General features: G+C 35.2%; 1 protein-coding gene across 5 annotated transcripts in view; it reads right to left on the bottom strand.

The window, feature by feature from the left end:
- The window catches only part of TMEM135 (transmembrane protein 135), a 320877-nt gene that overhangs the window by 73433 nt on the left and 226924 nt on the right, over nt 1-20520 (bottom strand). For all 5 annotated transcript variants that reach the window (XM_053900175.1, XM_019450042.2, XM_053900176.1 and 2 more), the window contains 5 exons: nt 14230-14376; nt 10985-11054; nt 7434-7601; nt 3604-3667; nt 2536-2612 (listed from right to left, as the gene is read on the bottom strand). In XM_053900175.1, coding sequence (XP_053756150.1) covers nt 2536-2612; nt 3604-3667; nt 7434-7601; nt 10985-11054; nt 14230-14376 — 526 coding nt within the window. The remainder of the gene's footprint in view (nt 1-2535; nt 2613-3603; nt 3668-7433; nt 7602-10984; nt 11055-14229; nt 14377-20520) is intronic.

The following is a 20520-nucleotide window of genomic DNA, read 5'->3' as shown; positions in this document are numbered from 1 at the left end:
ATCTCACTGTGGCTTTGATTTGTATTTCCCTAATGATGAGTGATGTTGAGCATTTTTTCATGTGTCGGCTGGCCATCTGGATGTCTTCTTTGGAGAAGTGTCTATTCATGTCTTGTGCCCATTTCTTCACTGGATTATTTATTTTTTGGGTGTTGAGTCTGATAAGTTCTTTATAGATTTTGGATACTAACCCTTTATCTGATATGTTATTTGCAAATATCTTCTCCCATTCCATCAGTTGGCTTTTAGTTTTGCTGATTGTTTCCTTTGCTGTGCAGAAGCTTTTTATTTTGATGAGTTCCCAATAGTTCATTTTTGCTTTGGCTTCCCTCGCCTCCAGAGATGTGTTGAGTAAGAAGTTGCTGCGGCTAAGATCAAAGAGGTTTTTGCCTGCTTTCTCCTTGAGGATTTTGATGGTTTCGCTTCCTGCCTTGCATTTAGGTCTTTCATCCATTTTGAGTTTATTTTTGTGCATGGTGTAAGAAAGTGGTCCAGTTTTCCCTGCATGTTGCTGTCCAGTCTTCCCAGCACCACTTGCTGAAGAGACTGTCTTTATTCCATTGAATATTCTTTCCTGCTTTGTCAAAGATTAGTTGGCCATACGTTTGTGGGTCCATTTCTGGGTTCTCTATTCTGTTCCATTGACCTAAGTGTCTGTTTTCGTGCCAAGAGATAAATTTTTTCTAAAATGAAGTCAAATAAATCTATAATCTTAACTTTGAATTGGAAATATCAATATGCTCATTATTTTCTCTTTCTCTAAAAAGAAAGGGGGAAAAAAGTATTCTCTAGCTCTTTTTACTGGGAAGGCCAAAAAATAATAACTACCCTAGAAGCAAGAAGTACCCAAGTACCCAAATTGAAGTCTCTAAATACCATTTCCCACCAAAAGAATAGGGGTCATTGGAGAAAAGACTGATTCTGTTTCTAGGGGAGGAAATGTCCAAAATGAGCCTGGACCATTTCATTTTATCACAAAGCAAGAAAGTTATCAGAGATATTGGCATTATATAAAAAAGAAACAGAAGTCAACTTGAAGAGGCTCTCATGGTCAAAGATAGTGTAATTCCTGGGTTGAAACAAGACCAAATATTCTAAAATTTACATCTTCATAATGACATTTGAAAATAAAGACTCATAAATAAGTCAGTTTTGCAGAATGCTAGAGGCCAATTCTTTCTGAACACTGGTAAGTAAAGGGAAGTAGTCAAGCATTTTATTATGACTTTGTGAACAAATCAAACTATTTCAGAGTAACCAAACAGTCGAAAAGGGAAAAGTTTTTTTTTAAAAGAACTCATGGGGCACCTGGATGGCTCAGTTGGTTAAGCATCCAACTTCAGCTTAGGTCATGATGTCATGGTTTGTGAGTTCGAGCCCTGCATCAGGTTCTGTGCTGACAGCTCAGAGCCTGGAGCCTGCTTCAGATTCTGTGTCTCCCTCTCTGCCCCTCCCCTGCTCATGCTCTGACTCTCTCTCTCTCAAAAATAAACATTAAAAAAAGATTTTAAAAAATCTGCACAAGTAAATAATTAGAAGAAACAATAATGTTATAATATCATTTTGCAACTCTCAATGAAATAATAAACCCTGGTAATGATTAATAATGGGTGCTACAACAATTAAGTGAAAGCCTAATGGGGAGCTTTATGTTAGTTGTATTAATAGAGCCCACTGATCAATCTTAGCATCACAAAAAGAGACACAACTAATGTGCTTCCTAATGTGATGCAATAGGAATTCATACACATAGTAAACGTGAAGTATTTCTGTCCCCTCCACCCCCTAAAAATTGAAACTGAATTGCTTAAACCTCTATATCTAACAAACAGTTCATAGGAAACACTTGGGTTAAAGAAACATATTAGTATCACCAGTAAGGATATAATTAGCAAAATCCAAAATGTGGGAAATTTCCCAGAACTAATAACATAGATCTTCAACAAATAAATGGCAAGGAAAAAAAGAAAGGGAGTTAGGGGGAGGAGGCAGCTATTAAAAACTAAAAGAGACTTTGGATCCCAATTAAAACAAAGAGATTGCAGAAGATATCTGTGAGATATGAGAATATCAGCTCTAATTGGATATATGATAATATTAAATACTAGGTTTTTTAAATGTGTGACAATAGTATTTTGATTGTACTTTGGTAGTAGTGTTGATTTGTTTTTAAGGAGTCTTTATCCTTTTAGCCATAGTCTTTAAGGAGTCTTTACCTTGAGTTATTTATGGAAGAAGTGATATGTTGTCTGGGATTTGCTTTAAATTAATTCAGTACTTGTGGGGTTGGGACAGTACAGGTGGAATAAACTGGTCACATGTTAACTGTTGAAACTGTATGATAGGTACACAAGAGTTAGTTACTTTATTCTTTCTACACTTGTGTATATTTGAAAATAACACACATAAAGAAAGAAGAAGAAACAGGAGAACTGACTTTGTCAGTACTTTTATAGGATTGACTAGCCCTTGTAACTGGGATATGGAAGGCTCTACATCCTTTAGAGCTGTGCACGCATCAAGATGTTTGCTTACCTCTACCAACTTGGAAGCTAAATACATGGAAATTGTTGTACTTTTATAAAACATCATTGATACTCCTGCCAAAAAGCCTGAAACAACAAATAAAGCAAAACTGATCAAATCTCAAAGTATTTCTTTGTTATTAAGTCATTCAGAAATGTTCACTCACTTAAGTAAGACACAATCGATTTGTAGCACTGCCCTTTGTTATACAAAAATAAGGACAGTAATATATGTGATGACATTAAAATGAGGTGAATTTGTGGATATCACACATTTTTAAATTATGAAATTGACTTTCAGAGTTAGGAACACACAGTTTTGACATATATATTACAAAGACACTTTATATTCTAAATATAACTTTAAAAACAGTAGTCTTAACAAATATAATGATTTTCAAAAATAATTTTTAAAGGCTATTGATACCATTTCTCATTTTAAGTGAAAATATTTATTAATCAATTCTTCTAACAGCTCAAATTACTTTTAGTGATATCATCAAACTTCTCTCCATAGTACTGCCTTTGTTCCTTAAATGGGAAACAAAGGCAGAGGGAGACCAGGAATACTGGTAGCAGGAATATCACTAATAAATATCTGTAAACTGTCAATTTTACTTAAGTAGCATGTATGCTGTACTTGCAGAAAATGTTAATCTTGAGTTCTTATTTTTATGAAACTAATTAAGTTCTTTAAAAATAAAAATATATATGATTAAAATATATGTCACTTGCCAGTGGCAAAACCAGAATGCTTCAAGCAATATAACTGTGCTTCCATTAGTCACCAAATTTTTTGAGTTTTATGTTCTTTTATAACACATTCCCTAGGATCCCAGGCCTGTAGCAGGCCAGATACCCAAGTCATTATATTGCCATTTCAAAACATCAGATGGCAAGAATGCCTGAGTATGTTAAACTTGGCGAATACAAAATGTGTGGACTGGTTCCTCAGTAGGGATTCTATTATGGAGAAAAAGAGTTATACAGAAATCAGATGAATTTGGAAACTATTTCTGAGTCATTCCTACCACGGATTGATGCAACAGCAGTAACTCTTGTGTTATCATTGCCTTACCAGCTATAATAGCATGCAATTCATCATCCAGGTTTCTGACCCAGCGCAGGAAGCAACTAGTACCCTACATCAAGAAGAAAATGCAGTGACTTCAGTTGTTTCATTTCTAGAAAACATGCATGTAACATCTATAATGAGTGAGTCACTAGCAGACCTTGATGGCAAATTGGTGATCTAAATCAAACTATTTTAAATATATGAGTTGGAAAACTATCAACAATAACCTGTTATAAAGTTATTGTTCTGGATAGACTCTATTAAGAAATTATACATAATATTTTTATTGTCAGGGCGCCTGGGTGGTTCAGTCAGTGAAGCATCTGACTCTTGATTTTGGCTCAGTTCATGATCTCACGGTTCGTGAGATCACGACCCACACAGGGTTCTGTGCTGACAGTGCAAAGCCTGCTTGGTATTCTCTCTCTGTCTCTCTCCTCTGTCTCTGTCCCTACCCTGCTTGTGTACTCTCTCTGTATCAAAATAAATTTAACAAACTTTAAAAAAAATATACATAATATTTTTATTGTAATTATTTTCCAAAATGAAGGCATAAATTTTCCTTTGCCTAGATGTAGAATCACTCCCACTGTAACAAGAAGAAAAATCAAATACACTATAACTCTAAGCCAGAATTCCAAACTCAGATAAAGTATTTTTCAATATAATGGTGAAATAAAGACTTTTTCCAGTAGATAAATACTGAGACCCACATAGTAGCTTTGTAAGTGATGAATTTTCATAAATGGTAAAAGGTAATTTTGCAGGCAGAAGGAATATAGTATCATTTAGATCTGAAAAAAGAAATGAGGAGCTCTGAAGATGGCAAAATGAAGATAAACTTAGAAGACATTTTTTTAAATATCATTTCTTTCGATACAAATAAACTATCAAAAGAAGAACTATTAAAAGAACTATCAAAGAAGGGGTGCTTGGGTGGCTTAGTCATTTAAGCATCCAACTTCAGCTCAGGTCATGACTTCATGGTTCATGAGTTTGAGCCCTGCATCGGGCTCTGTGCTGACAGTTCAGAGCCTGGAACCTGCTTCAGATTCTGTGTCTTCATCTCTCTCTTCCCCTCTCCTGCTAGCGCTCTGTCTCTGTCTCTCTATCAAAAATTAATAATAATAATAATAATATAATAATAAAATAACTATCTAAAGCAGTGGTCATAAAATATGGCCCACTAGCCAAATCTGGCTTGCCAACTGTTTGTATGTGGTTCATGAGCTAAGAATGTTTTTACACTTCTCAATGGATAAAATAAAATTGTAATATTTTGAGACATGTAAAAATCAAATGAAATTCTAATTGAAGTGTGACAAAGTTTTATTAGAACATAGCTATGGGTGGCTTAGTCGGTTAAACGTCCAACTTTTGATTTTGGGTCAGGTCATGAGCTCACAGCTCATGAGTTCGAGCCCCATGTTGGGCTTTGGGCTGACAGTGCAGAGCCTGCTTAGGATTCTCTTTCTCTTCCCTCTCTCTGCCCTTGTCTCACTTGTGCTCTCTCTCTCTTTGAAAAATAAATAAACTTTAAAAAAAAGAACATAACTATGCTCCTTTATTTATATATTGTCTATGGTTGCTTTCACACTACAACAGCAGAGTAGAGTAGTTATGACAGAGACCAACCATATCAGCCACAAAGCTTGAAACAGTTATCATCTAGCCAATTACAGAAAACGTTTTCTGACTCCTGGTCTAAAACAAAAATGGTAACAATAGATCATGGGGTTTATAACACATGAAAAGATAAATGTATACCACAAAGGATGAGAAGGAGGAATTTGAGGTATAATATTCTAAGAGTCATACACTATACATGAAGTGGCATAATATTTGAAAACAATAACTGATGAATTTAAAATGCTTATTATAAATGTTAAGGCAGTCACTAAGTTAAAAAAGAGGTATAAATAGTAAGCCAAGAGTGAAGACAGAATACAAAAATACAAAAAACAAAAAAAAAACAACTAAATACATAAATTTTTTTTAAAAATCCAGGAGGAATAAAAAGGAAAAAAACAATGGAAAAAATACAAAACAATTAGCAAGAGGTAGATTTAAACTATACCATTATCAAAAAGTACATTAAATGTAAATAGCTTAAACATACCAATTAATAGAGATTATCAAATTGGATAAAAAAGGAAGAACCAACTACATGTCATCTAAAAGAATCAACCTTTAAACTGAAGACACAGTTAAGACTAAAGTAAAAGGACAGAAACAATGTACTATCAAATATAATCAAAGGAAAACTGGAATAGCCATATTAATATCATACGTTGTAGACTTCAGAGCAAGGAATATTACCAGAAATAAAGAACATTACAAAATGAAAAAAGAGTCCATTCCCTGAGAAGACACTGAAGAAATATGAATTGTTGCTCCGCCCTTCTCCCAATTACATCCTTATAAAGACGCTAATGGCATTGGCAATTTTATTTTAAATCCCATATGGCTTTGGAACACACTGTACCATTTTTTTTATAAGGGATTTTCTGACCCGGTTGTATTTTTCTATAGTTTAATACCATTAGTTTGTATTACCTGGGCAAATAAATAGTAACAGAAATTAAAGCAAACAAATGAAACATGCTCTGAGATATGCTGGATGGTGGAGAATAACCAATTTGGGATAAAAATGTTGGGAGACAATCCACATGCGACACTTAGGGTTTATGTTAAGAATAAACATAAACACTATGACATAAGAAATGAAAAAGAATATGAACATATAAAGTTACAAATATTCTGTCCTATTTAACTCTTGTATATTCAAAGACAGTAATGTTTCCTAATCAAAACTATTGAAAATATTTTCAATATTAGTAATATTTCATAACAAGTAATTAACTATAGCTTATCATTTGTTACTCCTGTTCTCCTTTCCATTTAAAAATACTTCCCCTATATGTACCTTATATAAATAAACTTTTACATAAAATGATACATAACCATCTTACCCAAAATGACTCCAGAATTCAAGTTTCCCTGCACTATTATTATTTTTTTTTTTTCACTTTAAAAACAATGTGTGTGTGTTTGCATATAGTCAACCTTAGTTAAGATATTTTACCATTTGGAAACTACGTTTAGGTTTATAGTCTAAATTTTAGATGTTTAATAAAATGTCAGTAGTATGACTTATATATGAGTGATCCCCATTAAACAAAAGGCCATTACTTAAAATTTCAGAGTACTATGTCATGGATGATCCTTACATATGTGTTTAGGTGTGTGCTTATACATGTGCTGGTATGTTTACAGGAACATGCAGAAACGGTGGAAGAATGTTAACAATGGTTATTTGAGAGAGTGTAGCAGGAATAGTGAGTAGATCAAAGAGGGATAACAAGTCATTTCTTACATAAGTCACAACAGAAAATCTTTACTGGCTCTATCAAGTGTTGATATCAGCTAGAAGGGTCTGAAATAAGTTTAAATTAATAACCAGGCAGTAAGTATGATCAAGAAAAACAAAGAGACCAGATATATTAATATAATTTTTGATGTTAGAAATATAACAGTTAAAATTTTTCAGTATCTACATTACTGAAAAAAAAGTAAGTCTTTGAAAATCTTTCATATTATATATAAATGCAAATATATCTACACTTTGAAGCATATTAAATAACATTTTAAAAGAAATTTTTCCAACCTCAATTCCCAATATATATTGCATATATACTTGGAGACATTAAAACATTTATGAATACAACAGAAAGAAGCATTAAAAAATGATAAATGGGTTAAGGCCGTATCTCATTCTAATAATAGCCATGTTATTTATTTCCCATTTTTCTCTCCTCTGCTGAAAGCCTTACCTTGTATATACTAACAAAAGAGCCCAGAAAAGCTCCGAGCTGGAAGTTTTCTTTATTGTAGAAGAGAGAAAATAGCCGGGATGGCTGTGTAAACAGATGCCGAAATGCAGAGGGAATTCGGAGGCAGCACTGGATCAAGTATCCCACGCTAAACATTCTGATGAAACCCTAGAGAAAATTGGGATAAAATTCTGATTTACATCCAAATATTTAAGTCCGACAGATATAAATTTTACTGGTTTAGAATCAAAACAGAACTCAAAAATAAATAAATAAATAAATAAATAAATAACACAAGTTTATATCAAAGCATTTTCAAAATTAAGTCCTAAGACCTCAAATAATTTTAAAACAATTACCTTAAAATAAGGGTAAAATTTTTCAGTGATTACACTTTCTTTGATTTTCAAAACCTTGGAAGTCTCACAAGCACTGGCCAAACTTGTCTATGCAACAAACTTCCATTTCCTGACATTCTGTTAACAATAACCAGGACTTATGATTCCTAAACCAAAACTGAATTTTAGGAACAAAAGCAATGAAATTCCAAAAAAATAGTTTACAAAACCAATGTGTTTTGGAAATTTTAACAGGGTACTTTTCTTTTTCTTTTTTTATGTTTATTTATTTTTGAGAAACATAGACAGAGTGTGAGTGGGGGAGGGGCAGAGAGAGAGGGAAACAGAATCTGAAGCAGGCTCCAGACTCTGAACTGTCATCACAGAGTCCCACACGGGACTCAAACTCACGAATCACAAAATCATGACCTGAGCCGAAGTCGGACACTTGCTTAACTGACTGAGCCACCCAGGCGCCCCAATAGTGTACTCTTCTTAATAACTGGTGTAAGTAGGAATTCTTTTGACAGAAAAAAATAACTTTATTTTTAGACCTTTGGTATCAACTTTTTAAATGATCAGGCTAAAAGAATTTTCCAGAAAAAAAAATTATACCTAGGTTTTTATTTCTATGCTCAACTGTGTCAGGTCAAAACATCTCTAAGAATCGGTAGCATTTAAGGTACACTAAGCAAAACTTGAAAAAGCAAATGCACTACAAAGGCATACTTGCTGCCAACATTTTCCCATATTACCTCCAACTATTTATAGGGCAAAAAAGAACAGAGAGGATGACTAGTGCTGGTCAATTTCATTTCAGTATTTAGGGAAATGAAATTTAAACATCACTTCTTACTGACAGACTGAAAACTTCTTATTAGCACAAAACCAAACGTTATCTAAAAGAACAGTATTTTAAAAATTCATGTTTATGAATGTTTATGAAGTTTCATGCTCATAAGGAGGAGCACATAAGTCAGTGAACAAACAAAATAACTACAGATTAGTGTAAGTGTTATGCAGGAAATAATCAAGACTCTAGGAGGGAAATTAACAGGCAGCCTATATTAAATTGGGTGATAAGGGAAAGCGATGGAGGATGTGTCATTTAAACAGACAGAAAAGAGGAGCTGGCATGATGAAAACATTTCAGATAGCTTGGACAGAAAGCACAAAGACAAAACAGACTGGCAGGTATGAGGAACCAACAAAAAATGTGAATGGAGCATAGTGAGTTGAGGGGAAAGTAATTTGTATATTTCCTCAGGGATATGATTTAGCATGTGGTGTAATTGAGCTGATGGAATAATGAGGTACACTGTCAAAATATATTTACTATATTTATAGTGTAAATTCCTCACCTACAGGTCTCCAAATAATTTTACATTCACAGACATATTACTCCAATTTATATGAAAATTGCCAAGTTTATAGTATTGGTACACATTTGCTGATACAATGACTAGATTTCTTCAATCATCAGTAATTCTCCGTAACATTCTCAGAGAATTTTTTTTTTAACGTTTATTTATTTTTGAGACAGAGAGAGACAGAGCATGAACGGGAGAGGGGCAGAGAGAGAGGGAGACACAGAATTGGAAGCAGGCTCCAGGCTCTGAGCCATCAGCCCAGAGCCCGACGCGGGGCTCAAACTCACGGACCGCGAGATCGTGACCTGAGCTGAAGTCGGACGCTTAACCGACTGAGCCACCCAGGCGCCCCACAGATAATTTTTTTTTAATATCACTTCCCCTCTTCCCAAACTTTATCAAATACATCTGATTTAATCAGAATATTTCTCTTAGTTACCCTCCTGAAGTCTTCCCTTGAATTAGCAGTACATCCAGTTGGAGGAAATAATGACTGTCTGGGAGCTGGCAGACCCTGACTGAGGCTGCCAGCAACGTTGCTCTCCTCCCCATTTTAAAAGTGGGGCAGAAAATCAGATTTAGAAGCAGTGTATCAGAAACCACTGCACAAGTGAAAAAATACTCTACTGCTTTAACCTCTGGTCATATCCTTGGGGACTCTAAGGTAAGTGTTGGCTTGGGCAAATGCCACCATCAACATTAATTAGATCACAGGCACTCATGTTCATAAGCACTAATGTGATACAATCCCTCTCTCCCAGAATGACTGCTGAGAGGCTTTTTTTTTTTTAATTATTATTATTATTTTAAAAAAATTTAACCTTTTTAAATTTATTGTTGAGGCGGGGGGAGGGAGGGTGCACAGAAAGAAAGACTCAGAATCCAAAGCAGGCTCCAGGTTCCAAGCCGTCAACACAGAGCCCAACGCAAGGCTTGAACCCACGAACCGAACTGTGAGATCATGACCTGAGCTGAAGACAGACACCTAACCTACTGAGCCACCGAGGCTCCCCCGGAAGGCTATCTGTTGGGGATGCTGTACAACTCTGCTCTTCTCATCATCAACTGAGTGGGGATAAGACATTATAAGAAAGAACATAAACTTTTTGAAGTATCAGGATTGTGAGAGCCCCATCCACAACCAAAGAACTTGTAGCAGATGGTGCCACCTGTGCCAGACTAACTGCAATTAAAATAACTTCCGTCCCAGAGTTGGTGGCAATGGAGGATGGGGGGACGACAGGCACAGAATGGGGGATGGGCGAGGAGAGACACTCTAGTACACTAACATATTATGGAGTGAAGAATTTATGCCAGTGGATAGAGCTAACTTCCTTCATATAGAGCAACTGTGGACATGCTCCAGTTACATCCATGCGTTAAAAAACGTAACAACTTTACAAGTCCAACACCAAATACCACCGTACCAGCTTGTGCACAGTGTATGTATGAGACTGCTCACCCACTAGTACACAGCATACTCCAGGGACCTTGATCTAAAATGTATTCTAATGCGAATACATTACAAAGTACAAATTTTAATAACTTTCTTTTTCTGTCTTTTTTTGCTATGGTTGCTTCAGCTTCTCTTCTGCTTTGAAATTTTAACACTAATTTTTAAATAAGCGGATTTTAAAATTATTTAACAAAGGATCTGGTAAGTGAATACTAAAAGCTAAATTGTTACCTAATTTTCACAAATTCCTTATTTTTCAAGTCAAATGCAAAGCATGATAGCAATTACTGTCAATTTTTCCATTTACTTTGAAATCATGTTTTAATTATAAAGTTATTTCTATACATATTTCCTGCAGCGAATAAAGTGATACTTTCATATACTTACTTTAATGCAATAAGAGATGCAATTATCTTCATAGTGTTTGCAACATCTATGCCTTGGTCCATGCTTACATCTGAAATAAAACACAAATAACAAATTATGTGTTTATATATGTGTATGTGTGTATATGTGCTTAAAACTCTGTAACCTAAAAAGGAGAAAATATTACCTACTTATATTTAAATGCATACATCTTTTGGTTTCTTGGGACATAAAAAAGCAAATATAACAGATTTTTTTTTCTTTGCAGTTCAGCATTTGATACAGTGCATAAAATTTGTGACTGCAGTCAAAATACTTAAATGTGGAACAGAAAAAACATTGGTAAATATTTGTGACTAAGTATGAAAAATATGTATATATTATCTCTATACTCTGCCAAATCTTTTGGAAGCTTTAAGTTGCTTACTGAAGAGCATAACAGTCATAAATCATCCATGAAGTCAGTACTTGAGCAAAAATCATAATGGAAAGTGCTCAGGTTACTGGAATGTATACTTAATTATATTTGAAAGAAAACATCTGGAAAAGAAACATGATAGAGTATTAGAATTCAAAATTCAATTTTAAAAATAAATATAGAAATAGATCATGTGGGAATTCAAAAGTAGGTTATTTGTGATTTGACTACAAACCACTTGGTCCTCTTGTGTTTAGTAAACCTTTCTGCAAGGAAGACTACTGTTCAAGACACTGAAGATGCTGACTCCAGGAGTATACATACATTCACTCGAGGCTTAAAAAAGTAAGTAACAGGGGCGCCTGGGTGGCGCAGTCGGTTAAGCGTCCGACTTCAGCCAGGTCACGATCTCACGGTCCGTGAGTTCGAGCCCCGCGTCAGGCTCTGGGCTGATGGCTCAGAGCCTGGAGCCTGTTTCCGATTCTGTGTCTCCCTCTCTCTCTGTCCCTCCCCCCTTCATGCTCTGTCTCTCTCTGTCCCAAAAATAAAAAAATAAACGTTGAAAAAAAAAAAAAAAAAAAAAAAAAAAAGTAACATATCTAACATGGGTCTAGCTCTCCCCCTTTCCCTCTGAAGGATTCATGTTCTAAAATGAGTAGTCTTTATAACTCTTGCAGACTGCAGTTAATTATCTTCATGGTTACATTAACTTTCTTGTTGATAATAATTTGTAGAGTAATATTCTGGCTCAAGGTCTCTCTAATTCCATTTGCAAATTGATTAGCAAAACCTTTTGGGAAATCCAATTCTGAGCCACAGCTGGAGTATGCAGGCAGCCTTTCATACACAAGGATGACAGCAGTAGTTCCTACTGACCGTAGCCCTTATGTCACTAGAATGATGGGACATGTCTGGCCATGTGAAGTTGAGGGCTTAAAGCTGGAGCCTAAAAGAGGTAAAGCAGAGAAGGGTGGCCGTATGTAAACCATCACTCTTCATACTTCTAAGTGTCCTCTTCAAAGACATTCTTCAGCCAGTGCTACTGGAACTACACAGAGATTGTTAAACTCTCTTTGCTAGTGAAGTTAAATTCTAATAACAGCTATACTGTCATTTAACCTTTCCTTAGTCTGTTCTTAAAACTTCTCAAAACCTGGACTCCCCATCTCCTGTCTTATCTGCTCTGCTTATGCATTACCCTGCATCTGCTCTCACAGCAGTGGGTACTCTGACACGACCTGATTAGCTCTGATACCCAAGGTATCATTCATCCACATAATACATTCTCTGCACTTCCCTCTGATTCTTGGTGAACATGATTTCCATGAATAGGGATTCCCTCTCTCTTTTCTCCACTTAGGTGATTCATAACTATTTTGAACTTACTTAAGAAGTTCACTACCAATCACACCACTGGATATTTACCCCCAAATTACAAAAATACTAATTCAAAGGGATATATGCACTTCCATGTTTACTGCAATGGTATTTACAGTAGCCAAATTATGGGAGCGGCCCAAGTGTTCACTGATGAATGGGTAAAGAAGAGGCGGTATGTATGTATGTGCGTGTGTGTGTACACACACAGTGCAATATTATTTAGCCATATGATATTGCGCATATGTGGAATTTAGGAAACAAAAAAATAAATGAGCAAAGGGGAAAAAAGGAAAAAGAGAAAAACCAAAAAACAGTCTCTTAACTATAGAGAACAAACTGATGGTTACTAGAGGGGAGGTGAATGCGGGAATGGGGGGATGGATGAAACAGGTAATGGGGGATTAAGGAGTATACTTATCATAATGAAAAAATCAAAACAAGAAAAAAAGATATACATAAAATTCTTTTAAAAAGTTCACTACCACAATTATTCCTGCCATCTGTTATCCCTTCCTTGCCTCTTACCTTCTGTATGTGGTGTATACTAAAATGAAGACAAACTCTTTAAATTCAGTAAAAATTCTGAGTACCTACACTGTGCTCATGTATGTGAGGCCACTCACATGTTATTTCATTTAATGCATACAGCATTCCTTAACAAAGATCGTTAACCCAAGTTAACAGATGAGCACTTTAGGATCCAGAGTGGTTAAATCACTTGCCCAAAGTCACAAAGCCAGCAAGGGGTAAAATGAGAGTCTAACATAGGTCTTCTGATTCCCACTTCAGCTTCCTATAACCGATGTCTAACTTTCTATATTGGTTATTCATTCGATACTCTCTCAAATATCACTACCAAGATTATTTTTATTAACTAATGTTCTAATTTTAAATCATTAAATTAATTTTCTTCAATATCTATACTAGAAATACAAATATTTGTATGAAATTCAGACTTATTTGTATAATATACAAATAAAGTTATCTTATTCCATTTCTAAAGCCCTGAACATTTCCACTCTTGCAAAAACAAAAAAACAAAACCCTTTACTTAAGGTTTGCTCCTTGTACCTATATCTTCTTGAATCTCTCCCAGAACTTTTCTTTCTCCTTCCTACACTTAGCATATTTGATTAGCACATATTAATCTGTTTCCCGAAGTTCCCCATTCCAGCCTCCTGCAACTCTGCCTAGTTAGACATAGAAAACTATTATAAGTTCATATAAATCTATTAAAAAGACCATATGATGGTCTATAGTCCAGACAAAAATAATAAATAACATTGACTTGCTATTATGTGCCTTTTATAAAACTCTATGCATTGTTTTTTGCAAAAAAACAAACAAACAAAAAAAAAACAAAAAAAAACACATCATTACTGAAAAGAAAACAAAAACACTTTGACATGGTACAAATATCATAGAAAACAGTGACAAAGTGTGCTAAGTATCAAGATAAAGAACTTACACTGAATCCACAAGTTTCCTGATTAGAGCAATTACATTCATTCTTCTTGGCTTTTGCTCATGTTTCTCTGTCTTCTGTTCCACTTTTGCATATGCCGCTTCTGGTGAGTAAGAATGTGTGGGAATTTCTTCCTTCCCTACAATAAACCTAAAGAAAAGAGCACAATCTGAAGAATTTTTCACCTTAAAAAAAAAAAAAAACCAAAAAAAAAAAAACAACTTGACTTTGTTAATATATAAATACATTTTGGATAGTACCTTATCATTTAAAATAAGATTTTTCAAAATTTACATAAAATCTTATCCTTTAGAAATACAAGCTTTAAAAATCTGAATGCTTCAGAAATGTTGACAGCCATTTCTTTAATACAAATTCTTCCACTAAGTTTTTTTTTTTAATTCCAGGATAGTTAACATCCAGTGTCATATTAGTTTCAGGTGTACAATATAGTGACTCCACAATTCTGCACATTAGTCAGTGCTCATCATGGTAAGTGTACTCTTAATACCCTTCATGTGTTTCACCCAACGCCCGCAACCCACCTGCTCCATGGTAACCATCAGTTTGTTCTCTGCTTAGTTAAGTTTCTACTTCTTGGTTTGTCTCTCTTTCTTTTTTTTCCTTTGATCATTTGTTTTTGTTTCCCAAATTCCACATATGAGTAAAATAATATAGTATTCGTCTTTTTCTGACTGGGTACTTAGCATTAATTATACACTCTAGCTCCATTCATGTTGTTGCAAATGGCAAAAGTGCATTCTTTTTGTGGCTAAATAATATTCCACTATATGTATATACCATTTCTCTATTCACTCATCAGTTGATGGACACTTGGGCTGCTCCCATAATTTGGCTAGTGTAAGTAATGCTGCAATACACATAAGGGTGCATGTATGCCTTTAAATTAATGTTTTTCCATTTTGGGGGGGCAAATACTCAGTACTGTGATTACTAGATTGTAGGGTAGCTCCATTTTTTAACTTTCTGAGGAATCTCCATACTGTTTTCCAAAGTGGCTGTGCCAGTTTGCATTCCCACCAACAGTGCAAGAGGGTTCCTATTTGGAGAAATAAGAACACCAACACCTTTTGTTTCTTGTGTTATTGATTTTAGCCATTCTGACAAGTGTGAGGTGATATCTCATTGTGGTTCTGATTTGCATTCCCCTGATGATCAGTGATGTGAGCATCTTTTCATGTATCTGTTGACCATCTGGATGTCTTCTCTGGAGAAATGTCTGTTTATGTCGTCTGCTCACTTTTTAAAAAATCTTTATTTATTTATATTGAGAGAGAGCACGAGTGGGGAAGGGACAGAAAGAGAGGGGGAGAAAGAATCCTAAGCAGGCTCCACACTGTCAGCACAGAGCCTGATGCAGGGCTTGATCCCATGAACCTGAGATCATGACCTGAGTGGAAACCAAGAGTCGGACACTCAACCAACTGAGCCACCCAGGTGCCTCTCATCTGCCCACTTTTTAATTGAATTATTTGTTTTTTGGGTGTTGAGTTATATAAGTTCTTTATATATTTTGGATACTAACCCTTTATCAAATATGTCACTTGCAAATATCTTCTCTCGCTCTGTAAGCTTTTAGTTTTGTTCATTATTGCCTTTGCTGTACAGAAGCTTTTTATTTGATGTAGTCGCCACAGTTTTGTTTCTGTTTTTTCTTCCCTTGCCTTGGAGACAAATCTAGAAAAAGTTGCTATGTCCGATGTCAGAGAAGTTACTGCCTGTGCTCTCTTCTAGGATTTTTATGGTTTCATGTCTCACATTTAGGTCCTTTCAAATTTATCTTTGTGTATGGTGTAAACCAGTGGTCTAGTTTCATTCTTTTGCATGTTGCTGGTTAGTTTTCTCAACACCATTTATGAAGAGGCTTTTTCCCATCGTGTATTCTTTCCTCCTTTCTCAAACATTAATTGACCATATAAACATGGGCTTATTTCTGGGCTCCCTATTCTGTTCCAACGATCTATGTGCCTATTTTTGTGCCAGTACCATACTATTTTGATTATTACAGCTTTGTAGTATAACTTGAAGTCTGGAATTGTGACACCTCCAGCTTTGCTTTGCTTTTTCAAGATTGTTTTGGCTATTTGGGGTCTTCTGTGGTTCCATGCAAATTTTAGGACTATTTGTTATAGTTCTGTGAAAAATGTTGTTGATATTTTGATAGGGATTGCATTAAATCTGTAGACTGCTTTGGGTAGTAAGGACACTGTTACAATATTTATTCTTCTGACCCATGAGCATCAGTTTGTGTCATCCATTTGTTTGTGTCATCTTAAATATCTTTTATCAACATTTTATAGTTTTCTAAAAATATGTATTCTATATTTTATAGAATACAAGTCTTATAGTTTTCTAAAAATATGTATTCTTTATTTTATAGAATACAAGTCTTTCACCTCCTTGGTTAAGTTTATTCTTAGGTATTTTATTACCTTTGGTGCAACTGTAAATGGGATTGCTATCTTTTCTTTCTGTTGCTTCACTATTAGTAAATAAAAATACCATGAATTTCTGTATGTTGATTTGGTACCCTACAACCTCACTGAATTCATTTATCAGTTCTGGTAGTTTTTAGGTGGAGTCTTTAAGGTTTTTTATATATAGTATCATGTTGCCTGCAAATAGTGAAAGTTTTATTTCTTCCTTACCAATTTGAATGCCTTTTCTTCCTTCTTCTTTTCTGATCACTATGGATAGGCATTCCAGTACTTGTTAAATATGAGCGGGAAGAGTGGATTTCCCCATCTTGTTCTTAACCTTAGGGGGAAAACGCTCTCCATTTTTTGCCACTGAGTGAAATGTTAGCTGTGGGTTTTTCATATATGGCCTTTATTATGTTGCAGTGTTCCCTCTAATCCTATTTTTTGAGGGTTTTTTTTTATCATGAATGGATCTTCTACTTTAGAAAATGCTTTTTCTGCATCTATTGAAATATTTTTTATCCCTTCTTTTAATGATATGATGAATCTCACTGAACCACTCTTGCATCCCAGGAAAAAATCCCACTGGATTGTGGTACATGATTTTTTTTTTAATTTTTTTAAATGTTTTTATTTATTTTTGAAGGAGAGAGAGAGCATGAGCGGGGTTGGAACAGAGAGAGAGGGAGACACAGAATTCAAAGCAGGCTCCAGGCTCTAAGCTGTCAGCACAGAGCCCGATGCGGGGCTCAAACTCACGAACTGTGAGATCATGACCTGAACTGAAGTCAGACACTTAACCGACTGAGCCATCCAGGTGCCCCTGTGGTGCATGATTTTTTAAAGTATCATTGGGTTTGGTTTGCTAATATTTAGTTGAGGATGTTTGCATCTATGTTCAATAGAGATATTGGCCTGTAGTTCTCTTTTTTGTAGTGTCTTTATCTAGTTTTGGTATCAGAGTAATGCTGGCTTCGTAGAATGAATTAAGAAGTTTTCCTTCCTCTTCTATTTTTTGGAATAGTTTGAGAAGAATAGGTATTAACTCTTCTTTAAATGTTTGGTAGAATCCACCTGTGACGGCATCTAGTCCTGGACTTTTGTTTGCTGGGAGTTTTTTGATTAGTGATTCAATTTCATTGCTGGTAATCGATCTGTTCAAATTTTCTATTTCTTCTTGATTCAATTTTGGGAGCTTATATGTTCTAGGAATTTATCCATTTCCTCTAGGTTGTCCCATTTGTTAGCATATACTTTTTCACAATATTCTCTTACAATCTTTTGTATTTCGGTGGTGTTGGTTGTTATCTCTCCCAGTTCAAATTCTATTTTTTTGAGTCCTCTCTCTCTTTTAATGAACCTAGCTAAAGGTTTATCAATTTTTTGATCTTTTCAAAGAACTGTCTCCTGTTTTCACTGACCTGTTCTGTTGATATTTTTAGTTTTTGTTTTTTTCTGCTCTAATCCTTATTATTTCCTTCCCTCTGCTGGTTTGGGGTTTTGTTTGTTGTTCTTTCTTTAGTTCCTTTAGATGTGTGGTTAGGTTACTTGGGATTTTTCTTGCTTCTGAGGTAGGCCTGTATTGCTATAAACTTCCCTCTTAGAACAGTTTTTGTTACATCCCAGATTTTGACTGTTGTGTTTGCATTTTCATTTGTCTTCAAGTATTTTTTAATTTCATCTTTGATTTCTTGGTTGACCCATTCATTGTTTAATAGCATGTTATTTAACCTCCATGTATTTATGTGCCTTCCATGTTTTTTCTTGTGGTTGATTTCTAGTTTCATAGTGTTGTGCTCAGAAAAGATGCATTTTATGACTTCAATCTTTCTGAATTTGTTGAGAATTGTTTTGTGGCCTAAAACGGGATCTATTCTGGACAACGTCCCATGTGCACTTGAAAAGAATCTGTATTCTGCTGTCTTAGGATGGAATGTTCTGAATATATCTGTTAGGTCCATCTGGTCTGATATTCAAAGCCATAGTTCCTTGGAATTTTCTGCTTTGTATGATTGATTACATATTGTCTTTCTTTGTCCCTAATTTCATGAAGGCTTTGTTTTAAAGTCTATTTTGTCCAATATAAGTTGGTACTCAGGCTTTCTTTTCACTTCCATTTGCATGATAAATGGTTCTCCATCCCTTCACTTTCAGTCTGCATGTGTCTTTAGGCCTGAAATGAGTCTCTTATAGGCAGCATATAGATGGGTCTTGCTTTTTTATCCATTCTGTCACCCATGTCTTTTGATTGGAATATTTAATCCATTTACATTCAAAGTAATTATTGGTATGAATGTATTTATTGCCATTTTGTTACATGTTTTATGGTTGTTTTGTAGTTCCTCTCTGTTCCTTTCTTCTCTTGCTCTCTTCTTTCATGATTTCTTGACTTTTTATAGAAAAATATTTGGATTCCTTACTCTTTATTTTTTTACAAATCTATTACTGCTTTTTGATTTGTAGTTACTATTAGGTTTATACATAACACCTTCTGCATATAAGTCTATATTAAGCTGATGGTTGCTTACTTTTGAACTCATTCTTTACTCCTCTCCTCTCCACATTTCAGATATTTGGTATCATACATCCTTTGATTTTGTGCTTCTCTTGACTGATTTTTAGATATACTTTGTTTTTATTTTTGTTTGTGTACTTCTCGTTTCTTCTCACTCTTACTTACGGTTTTTGTTTTTCCTTTTACAAAGTCCCCCTGAGCATTTCTTGTAGGGCTGGTGGAGTCGTCATGAATTCTTTTAACTTTTGTTTGTCTGGGAAACTCCTTCTACTATTCTTAATGACTGCTTTGCTGGATAGAGTATTCTTGGCTGAAGACATTTCACTCTGAGCAGTTTGAATATATCATGCCAGTACCTTCTGGTGTGCAAAGTGTCTGTTAAAAAATCAGCTGATAGCCTTAACGGATTTCCTTTGTATGTAACTGTCTCCTTTGCTCTTGTAATCTTTAAAATTCTTTCTTTATCACTATTTTTTGTATCATTTTAATTATGATGTGTCTTGGTGTGGACCTCCTTAAGTTGAATTTGTTGGGGGATCTATGTGCCTCCTGAATCAGGATCTCTGTTCCCCGCCCCCACCACCACACCCCCCCCCCCCACCATCCCCGCAAGATTTGGGAAGTTTTCAGCTATTATTACTTCAAATACATTTTCTGTCTCCCTTTCTCTCTTTTCCTTCTGAGATCCCTATACTGTGAATGCTATTACACTTGATGGAGTCACTGAATTTTCTAAGTCTATTCTCATACAGTATTTACTTGTCTCTCACCTATTCATCTTGATTGCTTTCCATTACTCTATCCTCCAGGTCACTTATAGGCTCCTCTGCTTTATACAGCCTACTATTTATTCCATCTCTTATATTTTTAATTTCATTTATTGAGTTCTTCATCTCTGATATGTTACTTTTTAGCTCTTTGGCAAGGGTCTCATTGATGTCCCCTACCCTTTTGTGAAGTCCAGTGAGTATCTTTATGGTCATTACTTCAAATTTTCTATCAAGCATATTATTTTTGTTTTACTTAATCTCCTGCTGTGATTTTGTCCTGTTTTTCATTTGGAACATATTCCTCTGTTTCCTCACTTTGTCTATCACTCTGTGTTGGTTTGTCTGTGTTAAGAAAGTCAGCTACATCTTCTACTCTGGAAAGTAGTGCCTTTATGAAAAACGGGTCCTGTAGTGCCTTACAATGCAATGTCCCCTGTTCACCAGAACTGGTGCTTCAGGGGAATCTCCTGTTTGTGTTGCTTGTGTCCTGCTCTTGTGTCTGAGTCACTTTCTTTCAGTCCAGACGTCTTTACAACTCTGTGCTTGATGTGGCCTTTGCTTGCTATCT

This window comes from Panthera pardus, unplaced genomic scaffold (assembly GCF_024362965.1).
Source record: "Panthera pardus isolate Hobbes unplaced genomic scaffold, ASM2436296v1 HiC_scaffold_12, whole genome shotgun sequence".
Taxonomy (NCBI): domain Eukaryota; kingdom Metazoa; phylum Chordata; class Mammalia; order Carnivora; family Felidae; genus Panthera; species Panthera pardus.
This window is presented reverse-complemented; position numbering and strand designations above follow the sequence as displayed.